The sequence below is a fragment of the Melospiza georgiana genome, chromosome 21 (genome assembly GCF_028018845.1).
Source record: "Melospiza georgiana isolate bMelGeo1 chromosome 21, bMelGeo1.pri, whole genome shotgun sequence".
NCBI lineage: Eukaryota > Metazoa > Chordata > Aves > Passeriformes > Passerellidae > Melospiza > Melospiza georgiana.
Window position 1 is genome coordinate 10,623,133 of NC_080450.1, and position 22,297 is coordinate 10,645,429.

Below are 22,297 nucleotides of genomic sequence, written 5' to 3' on the forward strand. Positions count from 1 at the left end.
GAACTAGTTGCTGTCAGTCTAAGCCGGTTTTACAGGATCAGCATGAACATTGGCTTCAAGCGTTTCAAAAAATATGATATAATTAAAATTTTAATTAGTTGTATGTACTTAGGACATTCAAAATTATGTTGAGCAATTGTAAAATAGTTGACAATTGCTATGTGAAATTCAGTATATATTGAGTACAAAGTAACATCTAGAAAAGTAAACAAAGTGAGCGGCTTCCAAGGTCAAAGACTAAGATTTTTGTTACATCTGCAGGACTTCTATTCTCCCTCAACCTGTGAAGCATGGGACAGGCTTTCCAGAGAAGTAGTGGTACCATCCCTCGAAGCATTCGAAAAATGTGTGAATATGGCACATGAGGACATGGTTTATTAGTGAGTGTGGTGATGGTGGGACTGGATAATCTTAGAGGCCTTTTCCAACCATAACGATCCTACAATTCCCCGAATTCCTGTGTGAAGATGCGCAGCTGGCAGCACTCAGAACAGGGACTCGGAAGGAGCGCATCAGGAGCAGTTTGGGTGACTTTCTCCTGCCAGGATGGAGAGGGGACAATGACACTGCTTCAGCTGTGCTCAGGCCCGTGTCCTTAGCCTCCAGCCATGACCAGCTAGGCCACTAGCATGTTGTCTCTGTGCTGTGTCCCTGCATTCGGACACCGCACTGGGCTGGACACTCTCTGTCGTGACAAGTTACCATCTGCAGTGATACCACACGGAGCTGGACAGCATTTGTAATGACACCTCACTGGGCAGGACACCGTCTGTGTGGCACCCGCTGCCCCTTACGCGGAGCCACACGCGACTGTGGTGCTTCCGCGTTCCGGTATTTGTGGGGACTCCCCGTTCTTCCTGCGCGCCACACGCCTGCTCGGGCTGGGCAGCGCGGAGGCGCCGTGAGGGAGCGGGGCACGGCGGGCTCGGCCCGCGCGGTGCATTGTGGGCAGGGCCAGCCACCGCCGCCATTTTGTCTCCGTCAGGCGCGGCGCGGGTTGTCGGGGCGAGGTGGGCGGCGAGCTGGTGTCTGGCGAGGGGGATTCGGCCTGCATCTCACGATGATATCGGCCGCCCAGCTCCTCGATGAGCTCATGGGCAGGGACAGGAACCTGGCCCCGGATGAAAAGCGCAGCAACGTGCGGTGGGACCACGAGAGTGTGAGTGTAGCGGGGCCGCCTCTTTCCTCCCTCCGCTGCTCTCGCGCACTGCGCGGAGCCGGGGGTTTGTCGGAGCGACATGGGCGGCTTCTCTTGGCCAGGGACAACTGCGGGAAGGAGGGAGAAGGGGGGAAGAGGGAAGGCATGACGTGCCGGCCAGAGCTGGGGTTCCGCGTGGGTTGTCGGGGTGCGGGTTGGGGCCCTCCGCGCTGGGCCCTGCATGGCGGCCTGGGGCGGGCCGGCCCTGGCCGTGCGCGGGACCGGCGCCGAGTCTCACCGAGGAGGAGGAGGAGGAAGATCCCGACACAGCCGGGCTGTTGTTGGGCTGCAGGAGGGACAGCCCCGCTGTTTGGGTGTCTGCGGGGGAAGGCTCTGCCGCCGTTAACGGGAACGGGGGTTTCCAGAGAGCTGCTGGTGGCTGGGGTCTCCCGGGGCGGCTAAAGGAATTCAGCACTTCAGAGTGGAAGCTGCTGACTTGCACGAAGGGGGTTGAGACAGATGTTCGAGTTTGGGAGATAAATGTATCTGGATCTCTTCCTGAGGATGGTGTTGGGGGAGGAAAAAGAAAGGCACGCGCGACCGAGTTTAATGTCTGGAGCTTGTACTACAAGGAAAAATCATAAGACTTTTGATTAAGAAAAGGTTGATTCTTTCTGTATTTCCTCACTCAGAAGAATCTTCTTGGGAGGGGGGGACGGACACTATCCTGAACAAGCCTGCTGTTTAGGAGTACTTGGCGTACTTTTGTTAATATGGTGTTTGTTCATTTTCTGCAGTAAGTAGCCCAAACAGAACAACGTTGTTGTTGTTGTTGTTATTATTATTATTATTAATTGGGGTTTCTCCAGTTGGTTGAGCTTTAATGAATGATGAGTTAGTTTTGGCTATTATAGTTGCATTGTAAGTTATTTCAGGAAAACTCAGTGGTACCTACAGAATTCCTATAGCTGCTGCTTTGGGAGAGATGAACACAGGAATTTTTAAATTTTATTTTCTCCCTTTCATACCTTTTTTTCCGTAATGATGTATGTTAAAAGAAAGTGTCACAATAATTTATGTCTTGAATGATAGGGATTTCTGTGGTTAAAGCTGCACAAAGCATTTAGCTCCTCCCCCTGTGTTGTTGTTTATTTGGGGGGAGGGAGAAATGCTTGCATTAAATCATGTTAATCTAAGACATGTTTTCATGTTTTTATATGGGATTTAGGTCATTATAAAGGAGGGTAATACTTGTTTGAATTTGTTTGGAATGGTTGAGTTTGTATGATCTAAGGACCAATACCTATCTTACCTTAGAGTTTTCAAGTGTGAGGAACCATTCTTTCCCTAGAAAAATGCTGCTCTGTAGATAAGAAGTGCACATCAGGAAGAAATCATGATTTCAGGAAGTTTTCATGGCCTTGTTTATGTGTTTCTAGACTTAGTTTATTAAGAAAATAATTCACTTGAGTGTTCGGTTAGATACTTTCCTTTGACTGTGAATTTAAAATAAGGAGGAGTTAGATGAAATACATGGAATACAAGGTGAATGGCTTGAGCCGTGTTGGCCCAGGTAGAACAGATAAGGTGATTGGTTTGGTTTATTTGTTAAGATGAGAAAGACTTCTTTGTTGGTTTTTGTTTTCCCCATCATTCGCTTTTAGTAAGTTCAGATTACCTTCTTCATCTTCAATTGAACAAATCACAGAGTATTTTCAGTTTTTCTTTTCGCTTACGGCTTTAGGCTGTAGAGTTTGACTGTAACCAAATGACTCAGTCTCTTAAGCTGTTCAGTTTTGTTGATACAAAACCAGGGCCTTGTCTCTCCTTCCCAGTCCTCTGACAGTTCAGAAAAGGAGCACTGTCCTGTGTCTGAGAGCAGTGGGAAAGTTACAGGCTTAGGGTTGAGCCTTCAGTCCTGCAGGATCTGCTGCTGTTCGCTCTGCTTTGATTTAGGATTAAATACAACCTTTCTGCAAGGAATGTTTTCCTAGATTCCTGTAGTCCGCTGAGGTCATAAACCCTAACAATTACTGCCGTTAAACACGTGTCTCACTTTGACTTTCTTTGTCACCTAAAGATTAAATTTGCAATGCTGACATGTTTCAAAAGACAGGAAATGCAGATAAGGTTCAGATGGTAACATTAATTCCTCTGCCGGCTGTCCTGCTTTTCAGGTGAAACACATCTGCTAATGTAATTTCTTCTGAGATTAGACATTGATCAGCATGCAACCTGCTCAATGCCAGCATGTTGTATTGATCCCATAGCGTAGGATTTTGTGTCACATTTCATCAGTTTTGAATGTGGAAGATTACCAAGAAGCTCATCTGTATTTTGCTTATTCTTTGGAGATTGTGTCCATGTGGCTCTCAGAAACTGGAAGGTGCGGTGAAATACAAGATGGAAGTGGAAAGTGTGGAAGCAGAGGGTGTGATAGCTCATTGTGTGATTTATTTGCAGTGCCAATGAAACATGTAGATCATACATTATAAAAGTTTTTCTAGAGCTTAAGTTCTTACTATAAAACTTTGACATGATTAAAGCCTTTAATCTTTAAAAATTGGAATTCCAGTTGTGGTATATTTCAGTATGATGGCATGTCTTTAGGTGATCAGTCCTGGTTTTGGCAAAAAGGCTTTGTGTGCAGGAAGAAATTATTAGTATCGTGTATTTTAGTCTTTCTGCTTACTATCATATCATTTTGTAGACAAAATGTATTTCTTTATTGATTCACACCTTCCTGCTTTAATATGCTGCTTGCTTGCACAAGGCAAGGAAAAAGTTCTTACAGAAATAGCAGTTGCATAAGAATTCTGAGGCTGTTCTGTAGTACAAGATGCACAGCATGGGCTGCCCCTGCTCCTGTAAGGTTTGAAATTTTAATGCTTCTTCAAGGCAAACTCAGGGTTTTCAGAAAGTGGAAAGGGATGAAGAGCTGTTAGGGACAAACAGCTGTGAGCAATCACCTCTGATGATGCAGTTTCTCAAAATGTTGCTTTGTATTCAGAGTATGATGGCATGATTTTAGCTATTTATGTGTTGTGCTTTTATAATGCCAGCAACCTAAATTGCTTTATATCTAGGTAGAATTTAAGGACTTAATCCTCCAGGGGATGGAGGGAGAGGACTTAACCTTTCATTACTAATACTCTTCCTACAACAAATAACATTTATCTTCAAGAGTGGATTCTGGAGAAGGGCTGATGTTTGTTTGGATTTGGGTGGGTGGACATTGCTCTTAAAATATCTACTGCCTGTGAGCTTTAATGGATTCAAAGAACTCAGCTATGAGAAGGAATTTACTAGTTTTTAATGTGTAAGCCTCAGCCTGCTGAATTTTATTCTCAGCCTTTTTACTAGGAATTGTCTTTCTAAAGGAATTTGCTTTTGTAATTGTTTATTACTGTTAGAGAGATACTTCTCTACAAGTAAATAAATTTCTTGCAGAAGAGAAACATGTTAATGTAGAAGCACTAACAATATAGAGCTGTTAATAGCCTCTTTACATGGGACAGCTTTGAACTGCTTCCCAAACTCTGGTTGAGCTTGCAGTTCTTGCCGTTAACTTTGTGCATTTGGATGTAAAGGATGCTGCTTTCCCACCTGCTAGAGATTTCAGGGATTAGTGAATTTGCGATGAAGAAATGGAAAGTTCCAGCATCCCTGTTGTAGCATCTTAGCAAAGTTTGAGCACTCAGGGGCTTTGAGACCCAGGCTGTCTCAAAGGCTTATCCTGCAGCAGCACTTTGACCCTGACACGTGTCTGTTGCACCTGCTCGCTAGCAGAGCTGGCAGAATAACTCTGCAAAAGGAGTAAATGCTCGTTACCTGCATTGGTGGTTACTCCCACCAAACTGCCTGTTGTGGAATGTGTTTTCATATTGCTTGTGATCAGTGCAGTGATACTGATAAACCACGGATGAGTGATGCCAGCTGAAGCTCGTCAGTCACATCTGTTTCAGTCCTTCAATGGTTCCATGATGCTTAAACCATTCCTTGGCCCTTACTGTTCCCACTCACCATTGATTACTTAGGATTGATGGAAAGTGCTAAGTAAGGTTGATGTTCAGCCTGGGAAGGCAGATGTTGCACTGTATGAAGCTGAGCTGGAGTGATACCTGCAAGATTCTGCAGAATTCCAGCAGGTTGTATTTTCCTGTTGAAGCATATGAAATTGAAGAGCATAATGAAATGGGTATGAGAGGGGAAGAAAATTGCTTCAGCCACGGTAGTCTGAACCACTCTGAAGTGAGTATTTCTCTGCAGGCTGCTTCCTAGGAGAGAATGTCAAGAAATACACTGAGTACCATCATAGTGCTAGAGTGGCAGCATCTAGAGCTTGTAGAAGAAAATTATGGCAGCTTTTTGCTCTGTGTGTGGTTTTTATCATTATTTTGGGTTTGAGGTTTTTTTGTTTGTTTGATATAGCTTGTGTTTGTTTTGGGTTTTTAATATATAAATAATTAATACAGTGTAGGACATTTTTTAACCTCATATTTTAGTACTGGTTTTTCCAACTTTTAGCTGTAATCAGTTCATAAAAAGAGGCTTTTCCTAGTAGTGCTGTTTCGTAATAATTGTAGTTCTTTCTGGTTTTATTGAGGATGGGTGTCTTGCTTTGTTCATCATACTTCTAATTTTTCCTTTGCTTCTTTTGTTACTACTAGTTTCTAAACTGTTACAGGCCAGTTTTTAATTTTTTGGTTGATAGAAGATAGTCTACAACTCCTTTAATTATTTGGTGTGGTCAGACTGTCATTACTGTGCTGTGTCTTAAGAAATTGTTTAATCCTTCTCTGAATTTTTTTGGGAAATGTCTTTCCACTGATCCTTATACCTGGATGTGAGTATGAGAAAATGGAAGAAGAAGAGAATGTATAGACAAATTACAGTTCTGTGGAAAAATCCATCAGAAAAACTGAACAGAAAAATCCATCCCAGAAACTGCTCCTTTGAAGTAACTGTAGTAAAACAAGGGATATTGCAGCTTTCCAAGAAGAGCAGATTCTGAAATCAGATTTGGTCCAATAACTTTCTCCTTCCTTCTGAGAAGGAAAAAAAAAAAAAGTCACTTCACATGTTTTCTTAACTATTCTTGTTAAATTGCTTCAGATAGGTACCAGTGTCCAAATCAAGGGAGAAGTATTCAAATGACATAATAAGAGATTTGTTGGTGTTTCTTTTCCATGGTTTGTTAACAGAAAGCCTGATTGTTTCTCTGAGGAATCTGCAAAGCAGTCAGGAGAGTTTGAACTTCCGGAGGCTGATTTGCAGTCTGGCAGTTAGCTTGGAAAAATAAATCAGGCTGGTCTAATTTGATCAATGGGTATCACAGGCTTTTTAGTGAGGTGGTGGTGTTTGGGGCTACAGTCCTTACCCTCATTTCTTCAGATACTTCAGTCTGTATCTTGGGAGATAAGATAGTCCAAGTCTTTGTTCACAGGGTATGTGAGAAGATTAGAACTAGGCTGTAATGTGTTCAGAGTTATTAGATTGCAAAAATTTAAATTGATGTCATGTAAAGGAGGTGTTGGAAGAACGTCCAGGCTAGTTTTGGATTTACACCTTAATTAATGGCAGTCACATCTGTGGGGAGGGTCTAGTGAAAAGTTAATTATTTATGATTATTTATTAAGTTTGGGATGAAAGTATGTCTGATTCTACCCTTGCGTTCTGATTGATAGACAGGAGATATTTCTGTGTCATGAACTTCAGGAACTGACCACCTTGACTAGCTAAGCTCATGCTCATGGGTGAGGGTCAATCATCTTTTTAACAAAAGCTGGTTTTACCCATAATATGTTAAGTATTTATTGACTAGAATAACAGGTTTGTGGGGTTTTGGGTTTTTGAAATTTCTGGTGGTCTTTTTTTGTTATCAGAAAGAGAACCTGACTCGATAATGTAAAACCAGGCTGTGGAGAAGCAAACCAAACTCTTTCTAGTTGCAGGAAACCAGATTAAAAGGAATGCCTTTTCTGCCTGAAGAGCTATATAATGTCTTGGCTATCATTCTTAAAATAGGGAATTGTAAGAACAGTGGTGTGGGAAAGCTTCTGGATAATTCTGTCTTTTAATTGCCATCAAAGTCCTTGGGATAGTACCAGATGTTTTAGTGCAGGTAGCTCGGGTTCTCCAGGCCAGTAGCTCTGAGGAAGTGAAGGCTGAACACAGAGTAGTCCCATGTTCCATGCTTCCATGCCAGTTTTTCTCACCTCTTGTTGCTTTTCACAGCTAAGAATTTCACTGAAACTTACTAAATAGTCCATTCTGATCTCATTCCTTTCATTTGGAAATATTAAATATTTAATATTTATAAATTGATGACACTTTAATCTTAAATATTTAGATTTAGTGGTAGAATTAAGAACTGTTACAAGGAAAAGTAAGATTTTTAGTGTTTTGTCATCAAAGTGCATCTTGTAGCACTTACTGCTGCCATGAAATATAAAGATAAAGGGTGTATAAAGATAAAGGGTGTGTAAAATTTCTAGAAATTTTACTATGTTCAAAGGAAACTTTGACACTGAAACTTTGTGTTTTAGTATAAAAAGCAATTGCATAAAATTTTCAATTCGAGAGACAAAAAATGATGCCTGTTTCTTTCTTCTGTCAGGTTTGCAAATACTATCTTTGTGGCTTTTGCCCAGCTGAGTTATTTACAAACACCCGTTCTGATTTAGGTAAGTTTATAAGTCATGACACTTTTATTCACGGAAAAGTAATTTTTGTTTGCAAACTATGTTTTTATTGTTAATTGCTTTGTCAAAACACTTGGATTTTTTTATTTTATTTTTTTTTTCATTTCAAGGGTTGCCAGTGATACAGTGTGGTAAAAGTAATATTTATCCCAGATCCTACTTTGTCTAAGTTGAAAGGCTTCTTAAAAATTTTTTCTTACTATGTAAGCTAAGTTGCTGGGTGTGGGGTGTTTTTCTCCTGTTCAAGTGGCAGTTTTGTGTGACATACTGTTGAGCTGCTTTACCTAAAGTAAAAGACTCACTTACTGTAATAGTTATTTCTAAAGGCCAGCTCTCAATTGCTGGTAGTTGATGGCTACATATAGTATATATTTTGGAGAGGTTAACTTAGCAAAACCAGACTTTTTGTCTTAGTGTTAGTTTCTAAGTCTGTTACAGAGTTTGAGAGTCTGGGGAACGTGAGGAATTTTAACACGGTCACCTTCATGAGCCCAGGGTACATACCTCCTAATTTACTCTGAAGATCTGTTTTAAGTTGCCATTGTGTTGCAGAGAACCCTGGAAATTAGAAAGTGCCTGATGAAATTTCCCTTCATATGTAATTTTTCTATTTTTTTTTTTAAGCCCCAGGTATTTAGGATATTACATTGTTTGTATTTACTGATGTAAAACTTGATCTGGAAATTTTATTTTTTATCATGACTGCATATGTTGAGTCTCTTTTTTATAACTACCTAATGATGTTGGCATTCTTTTTCTTCAGTGTGTCTTTCAAGCTCCAAGCAAAGGAAGCAGAATGGCAGAAGCATAAAAGTCTTTGTGAAATGTTTATAGTTCTGTTCTGTCATGATGCACAAACAAATGTTGGTGGAATATGAGTACAACATTTAGGAATGCAAACTTAAGCTTTTTGTGTTGTCTTCTTAGGTCCTTGTGAAAAAATTCATGATGAAAATCTACGCAAACAGTAAGTTTGTTGTTTGATATGTTAAAGTAAATGGAGTTTCTGGTATCTTTGCAGTTTGTTAATAGCAGCCCAAACATTACAAATTACTTGCTCTTTTTATTTGCAAAAATTTATTTAAATTTTTATTTAAATAAAAATTTACTTATTTAAATATATCATATTCTCTTACTGTGAGCAAGAATTTATAATACTGTGTGTCTTGTTACTTAGTTTTCATCTATTACAGATTTATGTGAGCTCTCATTTTTAAAACCTTTTCTCAGGTATGAGAAGAGCTCTCGGTTCATGAAGGTGGGCTATGAGAGGGATTTCCTGCGCTATTTGCAGAGCTTGCTTGCAGAGGTGGAGCGCAGGATCCGCAGGGGCCACGCTCGTTTGGCTCTCTCACAGAACCAACAGTCTTCTGGGGTGAGTCTGCAGGAGTCAGCGAGGCAGCTTTTCCTGTAGATAGGATCTTCAGGGTCTTACCTATTCAGATGAAACTTACTGTTACCCAGAAGATTCTTGATGAATTCAGATTTTTTGCCTGTTAGCCAGCAGATTGCATCTGGCATTAATAGACAAGGCAGGTGACTCCAGAGTCACCAAGAGCCCTCTCTGTTCTCACCATCTCTTGTTTCCTCAGAATGAGTATCTGTTCTCTACCTGTCAGGTGTTGCCTTTACCCTGACAACCTCAGTTTATGTTCTCTCCTCTAGTTGCACATTCCTCCCTCCCTGCACTAGCAAGCTGTGATCTCCCCATGATGGATTTGGAGCAGTGTCTGTGGCCTGTGCTCTCTGAGTTTTGTGACTGCCAGGACAGCCTTGCTCTTTCTGCTGCCCCACCTCACTGTTCTGTACAAAGTCCAGTTGCTTCAGAAGGAGCTGTGGACAGTGTCAAGTTGAGAGATGCCACTTGTGGAGCAGAGTTGGGAGTGCAGCAAAAAGTCTGTTCTAGCAGCCTGCAGAGAGGACACTGCTAACAAGTACATCTTTGAAGTGAGATTCTTTTTGCATTTTACTCAGAGTTTGAAATGTAAAGTGTACAGAACCTCTGAGTCATAATCAAATGTCTGCAAAGATATGTAATAGCTGCATGGGAGTGTCAGAGTTTAAAGTTAGGACTTTGAATACAGTTTTCTTGCTTTTTATGGGCCAGGATCTTGAACATTTTTGTTGAACTGGGAGGAATTAGTGTGACTAGACTTAACAGGGGTGGAGTAAGTTGTGTCGAGGAGTGTTTTATAGTAGACTAGACATTATTAGGAGCTTCTCATGGGAGAAGAGGCCTGGGGAGGTTATTCCTAAAGTGTCTCTGGAATATGAGAAGACATACATTTGTGTGTTTAAGCTATTTTAACAAAAGAAAAAGAAAAAAAAAAAAAACAACAAGGAAAGAAAAAAGCCTCAAGTCACTCTTGCACTTTTTCCAGGGAGCTGGACCTACTGGTAAAAACGAAGAGAAGATTCAGGTGTTAACTGACAAAATTGATGTACTGCTTCAACAGGTGAGAGGTTTTTAACCCCCATGAGAGAGATCACTTGCTTTTGTTACTTGATCAAAAAATAAACTTTTAATGTTTTTATTGCCTTTTAGATTGAAGAACTAGGTTCAGAAGGAAAGGTGGAAGAAGCACAAGGAATGATGAAACTTGTTGAACAGTTAAAGGAAGAGAGAGAGCTGCTGAGGTCTACGACTTCAGTAAGTCATGTGTTCATAGTTCTGTGAGACATATCAAAGTTTGGTGCACAGTACATTCTAAATAACCATGTCCTTCCACTGAAGGCATGCAAGGTCTGTGTAGAATTCATTACATAGTAACAGGACGTTTGGCTGTGTTAATCCAGTGTATTGATTAGGCATTCTATCTTGGGAGTGGGCTTCCTGCACACAAATTATGAAATTACTCACCCAGCAGTCCTGGAGGAGAGCTTTCACCTTCCTCTAGTTGAGGTCTCATTTAAACTTTGCCCTGTGACCTCTACACTAGAATTATACTGTTAGAGAAGCTGTTACAGAAAGTGCTTGAGTCAGGGCTGTGACAGCATCTGGCTGACTCTCAGAGCTACATAAACCAGAGGGAATATGTTAAGTATCAAGTTCTTGTTAATAAAAAAGAAGCTTAAGTTTAAAGATTTTTATTTTGGCATTTAATTAAATGCTCAAATTGAGATTCTTGTTTTAAGAATTCATTTGGAATTCTTAAGTTCAGTTATGTCTGTACCATATTTTAAGAGCTCTTGTTGCTCTATGTAACAGTGAAGAGTTCTTCATTACAATTTATTGAAACAGTGGCTGGAAGGATTAAAAGTTTGAAAATTTTGTTGTTGGTTTTGTTTATAATTAAGAGATCTTGTTTTTGTTAAAAAAACTGATAATTCTAGTAGAAATGCTTTCATAGCAAAAGTTTTTTTAAAGGTGTAATAGTTTTGAGGAGGTTAATTTGAACTTTGTCTTGTTAACATGTTCTTGGGTGTGATATGGTTTGATGTTTTTCATTGGGACTCAATTTTTTTACTTGAAGAGATTGAAGCATACTTTTTGCTTTAAATGACTAATTGGGAAAGGACTTAATTTGTTTTGCTTTAAGGTTTTTTTATTAAAATAAGGATATATTTAATAGGGATAGTTTTGCTTGTGTGTTATTTGAAACATGCTTAAAAATTGGTGGATTGGGTTTTGTAACAGCTGTTTAAGAAATTAAGAACATATAAAGCTTTGTTTGACTTTATTTGTGGTGTGATTTTTATTATCTTCTTTTGTTAGTTAAGAATGCATTTTAATGTTTGATGTGTTCTCTTAACAAGTGTTTGATTTGTGGGAGAATGAAGCATATTAAAGATGTGATGAATACCTTAATTTTTTTAAAATGTGGTTACTTTTTGAGATGTATATGTGGGACTATTGTTAGTTTTTACTTTTTGGGGGTATACTTAATGAAGTAAAAACTTGTAAAAATGTTGATAGGCATAATTATTTTTTTTTAAGAATTCTTAAATGTTGCACACAGCATGTTTATGTCCATGCTGTATGATTCATGAACCTGGGCTTATGTTGAAATTTCAGTGTACTTCTCATATGTCTGTTGAAACAAGTGGTTTAATTTGACCACCATACTTTTAAATAGAAGCCAGTATTTTTTTTATTTTTGTTTTTCTTGATGTAGTATTCTAGCCTTTTGATTCCTTGATGTGTATTCCATGGTAGTTATGCAGCTCCTGACATTTCAGTTGATGCCAAAGATATCTTAAAACAGCTTTACAAGAAAAACTTAAAACTTTAATTTTTCTGATATTGCAAGGAAGTTGCAGATACAACTGTGTGCATGTTAATGCAGTGAGTAATGGTTCTGTGGTTTTTCATGGGCTCCTTCCATGTGGGAATGGGCATAGGGTGGCCTCTTCTCTCCCTCTTTACTGTGATGGGGTGCAGTGCACCAAAGATAAAGCAGGCAGATGTGATTTCAACTTCCAGTAGAGCTTGGGATTTGACAACAGTAACAAAGAGTCATAAACCTCTTCACTGACTAAAACTTCTCCTTTGCCGTATCAAATATTCTTCTTTTTCAGACAATTGAGAGCTTTGCAGCCCAGGAAAAACAAATGGAAGTTTGTGAAGTTTGTGGAGCCTTTTTAATTGTAGGAGATGCACAGTCGAGGGTAGATGACCACTTAATGGGAAAGCAGCACATGGGTTATGCCAAAATAAAAGCTACTGTAGAAGATTTAAAAGTAAGTATTTCCTCTAGTTATTGAAATGAAAAGTGCTTGGAGGTTTCCTGATGTACATAAAAGGCTGTCCAGTGAATTTTCTCAAGAAGGTGAAACACTCCCAAGAAATGGAATCCTGCACTGTGCTTTCACTGATGTAATTTGTTGTGACATAGACACAAGCAATGATGTTGGTTCAGGTTGGAATTTTTATGGTCTTTTTAGGAAAATGTAGTGTGGCCTCTGTTGTGAGAGTGACAAGCAAAAAAAGGTTCTGCAAGACAAAGGATTTGCATTTCAGGGATTTTAGGAAGTACTGTCCTTTGTTTGGAAGATAAAATAGACCTGTTTTAAAAGTTTAGGCTTTTACATCCTCAGAATCTGTAAGCTTAAGTGTCTTGAGTAGTCTTCATTTCTTCCTATGAACTTCTTTTTTTAAGGAAAAGTTACGAAAAAGAACAGAAGAGCCTGACCGTGATGAGAGGTTGAAAAAAGAGAAGCTAGAACGAGAAGAGAGGGAGAAGGAGAGGGAGCGGGAAAGAGAAGAGCGGGAAAGGAAGAGACGACGTGAAGAGGAGGAAAAGGAGAAAGAGAGGGCTCGTGATAGAGAGAGACGTAAAAGGAGCCGCTCGCGGAGCAGGCATTCCAGCAGGACATCTGACAGGAGGTGCAGCCGCTCACGAGACCACAAAAGGTCAAGAAGCAGAGACAGAAGACGAAGCAGGTACCTCTGTGTGTGTCTGTGTGTCTCTTAAGTATTTTCAGGTAAATTTCCAAAAGGTAAAAGTCTTGTGGGGACTTCCTGTCAGCCTGAGTAACATCAATGATTTGTTAGCTTCACTTAGGTGTTTCTTCTCAAGTGAAGACATACCTTATTGGTTCTAAGGATAAACAAGTTTTTGCTGAGTGTCGCTGTCTTCTCTCCATTTTTGGAAGATGAAACCATAGTGGTGGAAGCGGCTTTATGAGGGAGCTTCCAGCAAACAAAGAATGCTCCCCAAAAATACGGTTTCTTGTTTCTTCCTTCAGCTAGTCTTTATTTCATGGTTGTAGATACTTTTAAACTATGTAGTTAAGTGTTTCAGTAAATAAAGAGGCATATTTCTTATGTACTGGGAAACATTTCTATACAATATGTTAAGATTTGGTTTCTGCAGGCAATCACTGTATTTTAAAGTGCTGCTGTTTTACTGTTGTATATTCTGAGATAGAGAATAGCAGCTGAGATTTACATTTTGAAATTCTGTCTGAATGTTAAGGAGTCGTGATCGGAAGAGAAGCAGAAGCCATGATAGATCAGAAAGGAAACACAGGTCTCGTAGTAGGGACAGGAGACGGTCAAAAAGCCGGGATCGAAAATCCTACAAGCACAGAAGCAAAAGCAGAGAGAGAGAACAAGACAGGAAGTCAAAAGAAAAAGGTATGTTTGTGTAAGGACTGAGTTCTTAGCAAGTTCTGAAATGAATCTTTTCTTAGAGTCTCAAAAGCTGTTAGCTTTTCAGTGAGTGCCTGAAAGTTCTTAGTACCAAATCAGACCTCATTCTGAGAGGTGTGTGTGTTGCTGTAAGCAATTTGAAGGATTTTGTTCTTCCCAGTTACTGTCACTACATGTGTGTGCATACCTACACCCCAGTGTCCTTCTCTTACCTGTTGCAGTTTGCCTGCAGATGAAGTGTGCAAGGATTTTTATATATTTTAAGACCTGTTTACCTTTAGAAAAGCATAAGCCTGTAAACATAATTTTCTAAGAGTGAATGTCCTATATTCCTACTCGTAGTGGATATTTGCAATTACCCTTTGCAGGTACATGTTTTGTGGGGGGCTGGTACTTTGCTTCTCACCTGTATGACCTATTAATTCCCAACACTATCATGTTTCCTTTATTCTTTTAACAGTGCTTTTAAGTTTTTTTTTCCCCAATCTATAAATGCAGTTCAAGATAAATACTGCAGAATCCCTGTGATGCTCTAAATGACAATTTATGCCTTCTCCCCAGTCTCCTGCTCTTCCCCCCGCACCTTTCTCCTTTTGTTTTTTTTTTTGTTTGTTGTTTAAGCAAAGTGAGTCTTGCTTTGTCAGTATTCAGGTGAGTCTGAACAGAAAGCTGTGTTAGTTTTTGAAGCAGTTTTGTAGCTGTAGGCGCCATGTATCACAGCATTCACGGTGACCAGAGGCTGAAGCTCAGAAACTTTAGGTAGGATTACAAAGAGCTACAGTGAGAACACTGTAGATTCACATTCTGTGAGAAGAAGATACTAATTCACTGCTAAATTTCCCCCTTTAAAAGTCTTTTGGAACTTCTATAGGAACGTAATACTTCTGGCTCTGGTGGGGAGCTGACTAATGGCCAGTCCGAAACAGCCACCCCACTTCATGGGCTGATCATCAATAATGGATGAAACAATTGTGTTTCTAAGGTACTTTTGAGGTTCTCTGGAATGAAAGGTGCTCTGTGCATGTGTCTGGGTTGCATAGGCCTGTCTGCTTGACCCTTCTCTGTATTTATCCAGTGGATTAGTTGCCAAAATGTTGGTGATGCTTCATGTATTTCTCTTCCCTGACTTCCTTGAACTATTTCAATTATTCTGGCTTATATTATGGGACACCTTCAGTATTGATTCTTCTCTCATTTTCCTTTGCCATGTAAGAGAGTGGGTTTTGTTGCTTGCTGATTGGCAGTGGAAATGATGTGCAGGCTTTAAACTCAGATTCAGCGTTGTAGCCTGTATGTGTCCATTTGTTACTATTCTTACCTGATTTTTTTGCCTGCTTTATGAACAGATTTCTGGTACTTGGTGAAGAATGTCCTATTCTCCTGAATGTTTGTTATCTATGCATATAAATAACTGTTTTCTTATTTCTTCAAATTTGGTCTGGTTTTGAGCTTTTCAGTTCTTTCATTAATCTTCCCATAAATAGAGGAGCTAGTGAACTCTCTTCAACGTCTCAAGTATTTTTAGTTTTAACTTGACTGATTTCCTTGCTGGCTGTTTTGTTTTCTGCTTGCTGCTTTCTTCCGCCAGAAATGAGAACAGTGAGGTGGTGCTATGAGCTGTGATGAAAATCCCACCTGGGAAAATCAATTACTTTTTTTTGACTGTGCCATCCTAACATTTGTAAAAGCACAAATAAGCCTTAGAACAGGACTGTAATGCTGAAGAAGTTTGTGATTTTTTCCCTTTGTTGGGAAAGTCTTCTAACAGACAAAAATACAAAAGAGGAGGGAAGGAAGGAGGGAAAAAACCAAACCCAATAATAATTACTAAGGCAACATTGAATTTCAGTACTGAAACTGTAAGCACCATTGCATTGTCATATTTGCAATGTGGCTGTAGATAGGTAGTTAAGAATAAAGCTTTTAGAGAGTCATGTATTTGAAGTGTCTAGCTTTTGCACAATAGTAACTTCAAATTTAAATCTTAACTTACTACATTGGGAATCTTGTCTTCAGAATCTACTTGTCTTTATTAGCCACCACTGATCTGCAGTTGTAAAAGTAAGCAGCAAAGGCTGTAACTACTCATGGTAGTGCCTTTCATCTGGATATCTCAGACTGCTTTATAAACATGAATATTAACACAGAAAAAAAACCCCAAGGAGCAGTTTACCAAGACTTGTGTACAATTGCACATTAAATTAGTCCCACACTTTTGAAAATTCAGAAGTCCTGGTTTCTTGTTCACTAAGATATCATAGAAGACGGCAACCAAGGTTATAAAAAAAAAGAAAAAGCAAAAAATGGGGCACTTGCTTTGTGACACAGATTTCAGTGTCAGAGATACCTTTGCTAAAGAAAGGAGCCACCAGCCATAAACACCAGCTGAGCCTTAGCTTAATATAAACCAGTAGAGTGCACCTACTGTTCAAGTAAATAAACTTCAGAGCAGATGGAATAAATAGGGGGTTTTAATAAAACAAAAATTATTTTCCAAGTACCTTCATTTTATGAAGAGTTAATACTGGAATGGGCCTCTAGACCACTTTGGCTTGGCTTTCTGTCTTCCCTAATCTAGATTCTGATACTTATATAAAAATAATTATGATCATGTTTTAATGTTAGTGATTAAACCTCAGCAAATACTGCCAGAACACTTCAGTAATACTGGATATTATGTTTGATTTTCTGAACAGTAAAGCGATTCACTTTGTCATGATAAGAATTCTCATAAAACACATCCCAGTTGCCCACATAAACTCAGTCAGAAAAATGTGCATGTGTTTAATCAGGAAGCAAAGTCAGTATGAATGTGATTATACCTAATAGATTACAGCTGAAATAATACATCCAGTTCCAACAGCAAACTAATTTTATATGCTTTCTCTCTTACTGATTAAAAATACAGTGGGGGAACTTAACTTCTTGCATATACTCTAGGGGTTGGAAAGTTATTGGGCTATTTGTTGAATACACTTTTTCAGTTCTGCTTGGCAAACTGGAGGTTTGGTATGGTATACCTATTTTAATACTAAAATTTTTAGAAGAATTTGATCTTTCATACCACAGTTTTTTTTAACCTTGAACAAAATTATCCTCTTGACCATATTCAAGACACAAACAAGACAGAACAAAACCCTGCACACTGCACATCCATAGGGCTATTAAGATCTACCATATCTACATAGGACAGAAGATAAGATTATTGGACTGACTACTAGTCCTCTGCGGGGAAACAAGACTACTATTCCTCAGTGGATCCACGTGTGCACCGGAGATACCTTTAAGACACAAAAAGAAGACTTTTTAACAAGGTTAGTTAGAGTGCAATCTACCTGCCGAGTTGCCAAATTGAGGGCAGACAGACCCAAACTGACTTAGTCCTTCAGTGAGCTGGGTAATGTTGCCGTGTGCTTGCTCCAGGCACCCTGCACTGGATGTGCTGCTGCAGGTGAATCCTCACTACTGGTGGTCATTAGGCAGTTGCCCTCATTTCTCTGTGAGGACTTTACCCTATCCTTTGGTAGTCTTATAAAGCAAAGAAGTTGGAATGTTGCTGCTCTTTTAAAGCTTAATTTCTTGTTTTGTATCCTGGAATATAAAAGTGTGTTATGCCAGTCTAGGTGATAATGTTATTTTAAATAGCTTTTTCAGAGTGTTCCATCTGTGTGCTCCTGTGTCAGGGATATATCTATCTATTTATATTATTTATTTTGATCGCCCAGATAGCAGGGAATAATCAGAAAAAAGAGCATGAATGTTGTTCTGTGTGATGACATCTGAGAGGTTGGTTTTTTGGATTTCTTTTTTCTCTCCAGAGTGTCTGTACTGAGCAAGAGTTGAATATTATGGTGTGAAATAATACAGCAGGAATTGGTATTTTTATTAAATTTGCAAATACTGAATTTACAGATGAGGCACGCAGCTCTAATACTGAATGTTTTTCTTCCCATGGAAATATTTTTACTTCTGGCTTCCTTCCTTCTTTGAAGATTGAGTTTTTAGTGTAGCAAATGCTTCAGTAAGTTTCCCAATTCATGATCAAATTGTGGGCTCCTTCCCCCACAGCTTGCTGTTTCTTTGCCTTTGAAAAAAAATTGCTTTTTATATATCTTCCAAGCTATCTCCCCAAGGCCTTTTAATGAGTTGTTTATAAATGACTGCTGTTTTTATAAAATTGAGAATTAACAATGCTGACAAATGTGCAACTTCAAATTTAATTTTGGTGATCACTGATCTCCGCCTTCAAAGCTGTCAGTGCTTAATATTATTTCCCAAAGTATTTGATAGTTTGAGATTGCTAGTTTTTAATTGGCAAGTATAAATTTCTTTGATTATGCAGTCAAGCATTGTCCACCACTCCTTTCTGATTCCTTTTCAAGAACCATAACTAACAAAAATTATAAACCAAAGCAAGCCATACACAATCAGAAATCAAAATGTGGGGACCAGAAGAGTCCCATAATAAGTAAGGAAGCCATGCACCATAATTACACATCTGCCTAACCTCTTTACCTCCAATTTGTTCATTTTGACAGAGAGCTGAGTAGCTGCCTCTGTTAGGAGGTCTGACCTTTCTCCTCTTCCCCCATCCTATACTGTCTCCTTCTACCTTTATTTTGTCCCCTCTCCATTCCAGCATGGTAGTCTGAAGCCTATTTCTGTAACTTTTTGAATATTACTCTTATTGCTATAGAATGTAATTGTCCCATGTTGTATGCAGTATATATCTCACGTGTGCAATGTTTGTTTTTACTTTGAAATCCATGGTCAATGTCTTCTTTCATGGCAGAAAAGAGGGGATCTGATGATAAAAAAAGTAGTATGAAGTCCAGTAGTCGAGAAAAACAGAGTGAAGACACAAATACAGACTCGAAGGAGAGTGAGACTAAGAATGAGGTCAATGGGACCAATGAAGACATTAAATCTGAAGGTGACACTCAGTCCAATTAAAACTGATCTGATATGACCTCAGATCAGACAGAGGTAAGTGCATTATTTCAAACTTTGATTAGGGCTTTTTGTTACTGTTTAACAGTGCAGCGTAAGTATGCACAGATGAAGATGGAACTAAGTCAAGTAAGAAGACAAACTAAAGCACCTTCTGAAGGAAATGACAGTGTAGTCCTGCAAAACGTTTTGAGGTACATTGTTTTGTCTCAGCTATTTTGTAGCAGACTCATGCCCCCATTAGTGTGCCTCTTTGGGACATATTTGTAATATAGTCACCATAGAAAAATTAATTATCCTTTTTTATTTTTAGGGATTTTGTTATCTTTTTTTTTTTTTAATTGAACTGGTTTTGTATTTAAGTCCATATTGTGTTGGTACATGAGCAGAAACTTTTGCTTAAATACTTAATATTTGAGGCACATGTTGGACTACTTTGTTTTCATATAAACTGCTAGTATTTCTTTGTCAAGGATGTTTCTAGTTTTTTTGCTTTATTGCCTTGCATTCTAATGCAGTTTGTTCTGTAACTCGAGAGCCAGTAGCATTGGATTGATGGAAGTGTAGGGTTTATGAATTATTGCAGCTGACTACCATACCTCACACAGCGTTGGTGTTGTGAGCGGCCCATGAAAAGCCAAATTAAAAATCAAGGATTCAGTCAAACTAAGCAGGTACTCATGCCAGGTACTCCTTTCTCTACCCACATCCATGTTTGAATGCTGTTGCCTGTAATCTTTAAGCTTACTGTTGTGTTTTTGATTTTGAAGCTAGTGAAAAGGACTTTTTGTGTATTGTGTGAATACTGTAAATCTGATGTTAACAGAATGGAATTTTCTTTCAACTGTGTGTAGGGATGCAGTGCTGCCCAGAATTAGATATCTTTAAAGAGTTTAAAATGCAATAAACACTACATAATATTCGCCTTGTTACTTTCAATGCAATTCAAGTCCTTAAGAGGTATGTGCTTAATATTTCCTACTGTGTAGGAGACTTTGCAGTCAGCCATAGCACAGAAGAGTGGAATGGCTGGTAACAGGCTTGTAAGGCAGATATAAGTGCAGAGACAGATGCCACCAAATGATGGCAGTGTTGATGGCAGGAATGTATGCTGGAAACTATTTGTGGGAAATTAAGCAGCTAAGCAATAGGCAATTATGTATTGAAAGGGTAACTTGAAGTTTTTTCCCCACTCTTGACATAGCTTTCTTACAGAAGGTCTTTAGTTGTATTCCTGAAATAAGGAACTAACAGTGGAGGTGACAGCTGATAAATGAGCTTCTTGCAATATAATTTGTTACTGTAGTTGCATTATGTATGCTAGGAACTCTTAAACATTTAATGTTGATATTAAACCATTAATGCTACATCATTGCTTCTAATGCCAGTCATGTTCAATGGTGATGTTTTTGTAGAGTTAAGATGACAGCTAACAACTGGGCGAGTGTATAGGAATGGTAAACAAAATGCTCCTAATGCTGTCTAATCGTCTGTTCTCCCAAAATTTTGCATTATAGGACTACTATGTGAAGAGTCTGCGAAGATAGTGGAAGACAGCTTAAACTGAAGATCTGCATTTAAATGAGGTGAAAGAAAGCTGTAGTGGCATAGAAAAATATAAAGTTGAGTTAGATTTTTTTTTTAATAAAATTTAATTCAGGACTGGTGTTTCCTCCCAGAGTTCAAAAAGATGTGTTGATAATAGCACATATGCTACTGAGAATATAAGTCCTGTATCCTTCTTTTTCTTTAAGACTTTTTAAGATAAGAAACCAACATAACCTGAACACATGGCTTGCTCAGTGTTTAATTGCAAGTTTTCATTCTTGGACTTTAAAACACAAGAATAAATGTTTAGTATTTGTGTGAATTGAACTAAAATGAATCCCATTTTTACAACTAAGCAATTCCTAGCTTCTTGATATATGAGAAATGGAAATAAAGTATCTTTGAATTTCTGTTACAAATTTGATTGTCTCTGTCATTGAACATTTAATATTAAATAAGCTTCTTTCCTAATAAATTTCTCGTGTCTTCAAGCTTAGTTCATTAATTTGGCTGCTTAGTTATTCTGTGCTGTTTGTAGGTTTGGGTTTTTTTTGGTTCTATCAGGATTTAATTTCAGGCTTACTTTTGCAGCAGTTAGCTGCTGTTGCGTTCACCGTCTTCCCCAGAAAGTGCCTTTTGCTGCAGTAGGTTAAGAAATGACAGAAATCTTGCAATAAAAATGGCAGTATTAATTCTTTATAAAACAGGTCAACTTTGACAGCATGTTTAGAGAAATGCCAGTGCTGAGACTGGCATTCAGACTGCTTCACATTTGCATTGCAATATTGGTTTGGGGTATTGATTAACAGCCCTGTGCAGTTGGTCAGAACAGACACACAGGCAGGGAAATGTGCTTCCTGCTTCCCTGTGAAGCTGTAGTGCAAGCAATAGTGGTTCTTTTTGGAAAAGAACTGCATTGTGTACTAGTCAGTGCTCTGGCTGTAAGGCAATGAATTTACATTCTTTAATAAGAGCATTATCTTTTCCATTAGTATTCAGGCCTTGACTGTGTATGTAACCAAAGTCAGACATGGACAGAACACCATTGTAACTTATGCTGATTTATTTGGCCTGTGTGTGGAAGTGCACTTGGGAGGAATCTGCATCTACTCTGGTCACTAATGCTAGTTTTGATACCACATGTAGACAGCCGTGTTCCTTTTTTGACTTTTATTGTTCTAAACCAGACATGGGCACAGGGGATGGAGATTGGGTGTGGTGGTTTTGGGAAAAAAATAAGGTGGGAGCAAGTGAAATTATAACTAAATTCTAACTGGAGACATAGATGAACACCTCCTCCTTTTGAAACTTGGGAGACAGGACTCAGCCTCTTTCAGCAGTGAAAATGTTTGTCTTGTACCTTCCACTGCACTTACTTGTTACAGGATTTGCATTTCCCCTTACTTTGCAAAAGTAAAAATGATAAAATGAGGAACCTAAAAATGATAAAAATTATAAAATCTCTCATAGATTAGCCTGGGATTCAGATTCTCACATGTCTCATGGGGAGTCTTTAATGCTTTGAAGATGAAGGAAAATTCTGTTTTGCAGAGCATAGGAAACAGTGCCTTTCTGCCTCCAGATATGACTGTTCAGACATCTCCACAGAGATTCATCTTTGTGAGAAGTATCTTCAGAGCTTAAGCCCAGGATAAATACTATCCCAGATTTTTTAGGAATGCTAGGCAAAAGTAGCTGATTTCAGTAAGCACCTCTGACATGCTTTCTCTATACTGGTTTTGGCAGCCTGACAGTCTTTATTAGGTGTTAAAAGTGTACTGGCCTATGATTTTTCAAAGTTGCATTAAAATTTTAAGCGTCCTGTCCACTTTAGAGTTACCCTTCTCACATCCGTCTACTCCC

General features: G+C 38.9%; 1 protein-coding gene across 3 annotated transcripts; it reads left to right on the top strand.

Moving 5' to 3' along the window:
* The first annotated feature begins 970 nt into the window (after positions 1–970).
* On the top strand, positions 971–20,930 carry LUC7L3 (LUC7 like 3 pre-mRNA splicing factor). 3 transcript variants are annotated; one of them, XM_058038630.1, is made up of 12 exons: positions 971–1,159; positions 7,758–7,824; positions 8,770–8,809; positions 9,073–9,217; positions 10,224–10,298; positions 10,388–10,492; positions 12,361–12,522; positions 12,942–13,225; positions 13,761–13,921; positions 18,729–18,869; positions 18,975–19,080; positions 20,404–20,930. In XM_058038630.1, exons 1-12 carry the CDS (start codon positions 1,061–1,063, stop codon positions 20,414–20,416), a joined length of 1,398 nt encoding a protein of 465 aa, XP_057894613.1. In that variant the 5' UTR covers positions 971–1,060; the 3' UTR covers positions 20,417–20,930. The 3 variants fall into 3 exon arrangements, with proteins under 3 accessions (XP_057894613.1, XP_057894612.1, XP_057894614.1); XM_058038629.1 differs by having other exon boundaries at positions 18,975–20,930; XM_058038631.1 differs by lacking the exon at positions 18,729–18,869 and having other exon boundaries at positions 18,975–20,930.
* Positions 20,931–22,297: the final 1,367 nt, after the last annotated feature.

Coding starts and splice junctions, on each gene's coding strand:
- LUC7L3 (XM_058038629.1), top strand. CDS start 1,061: ATGATATCGGCCGCCCAGCTCCTCGATGAGCTCATGGGCAGGGACAGG. Junction 9,218..10,223: donor AGAACCAACAGTCTTCTGGG/GTGAGTCTGCAG, acceptor CACTTTTTCCAG/GGAGCTGGACCTACTGGTAA. Junction 18,870..18,974: donor TGAAGACATTAAATCTGAAG/GTGACACTCAGT, acceptor ACTGTTTAACAG/TGCAGCGTAAGTATGCACAG.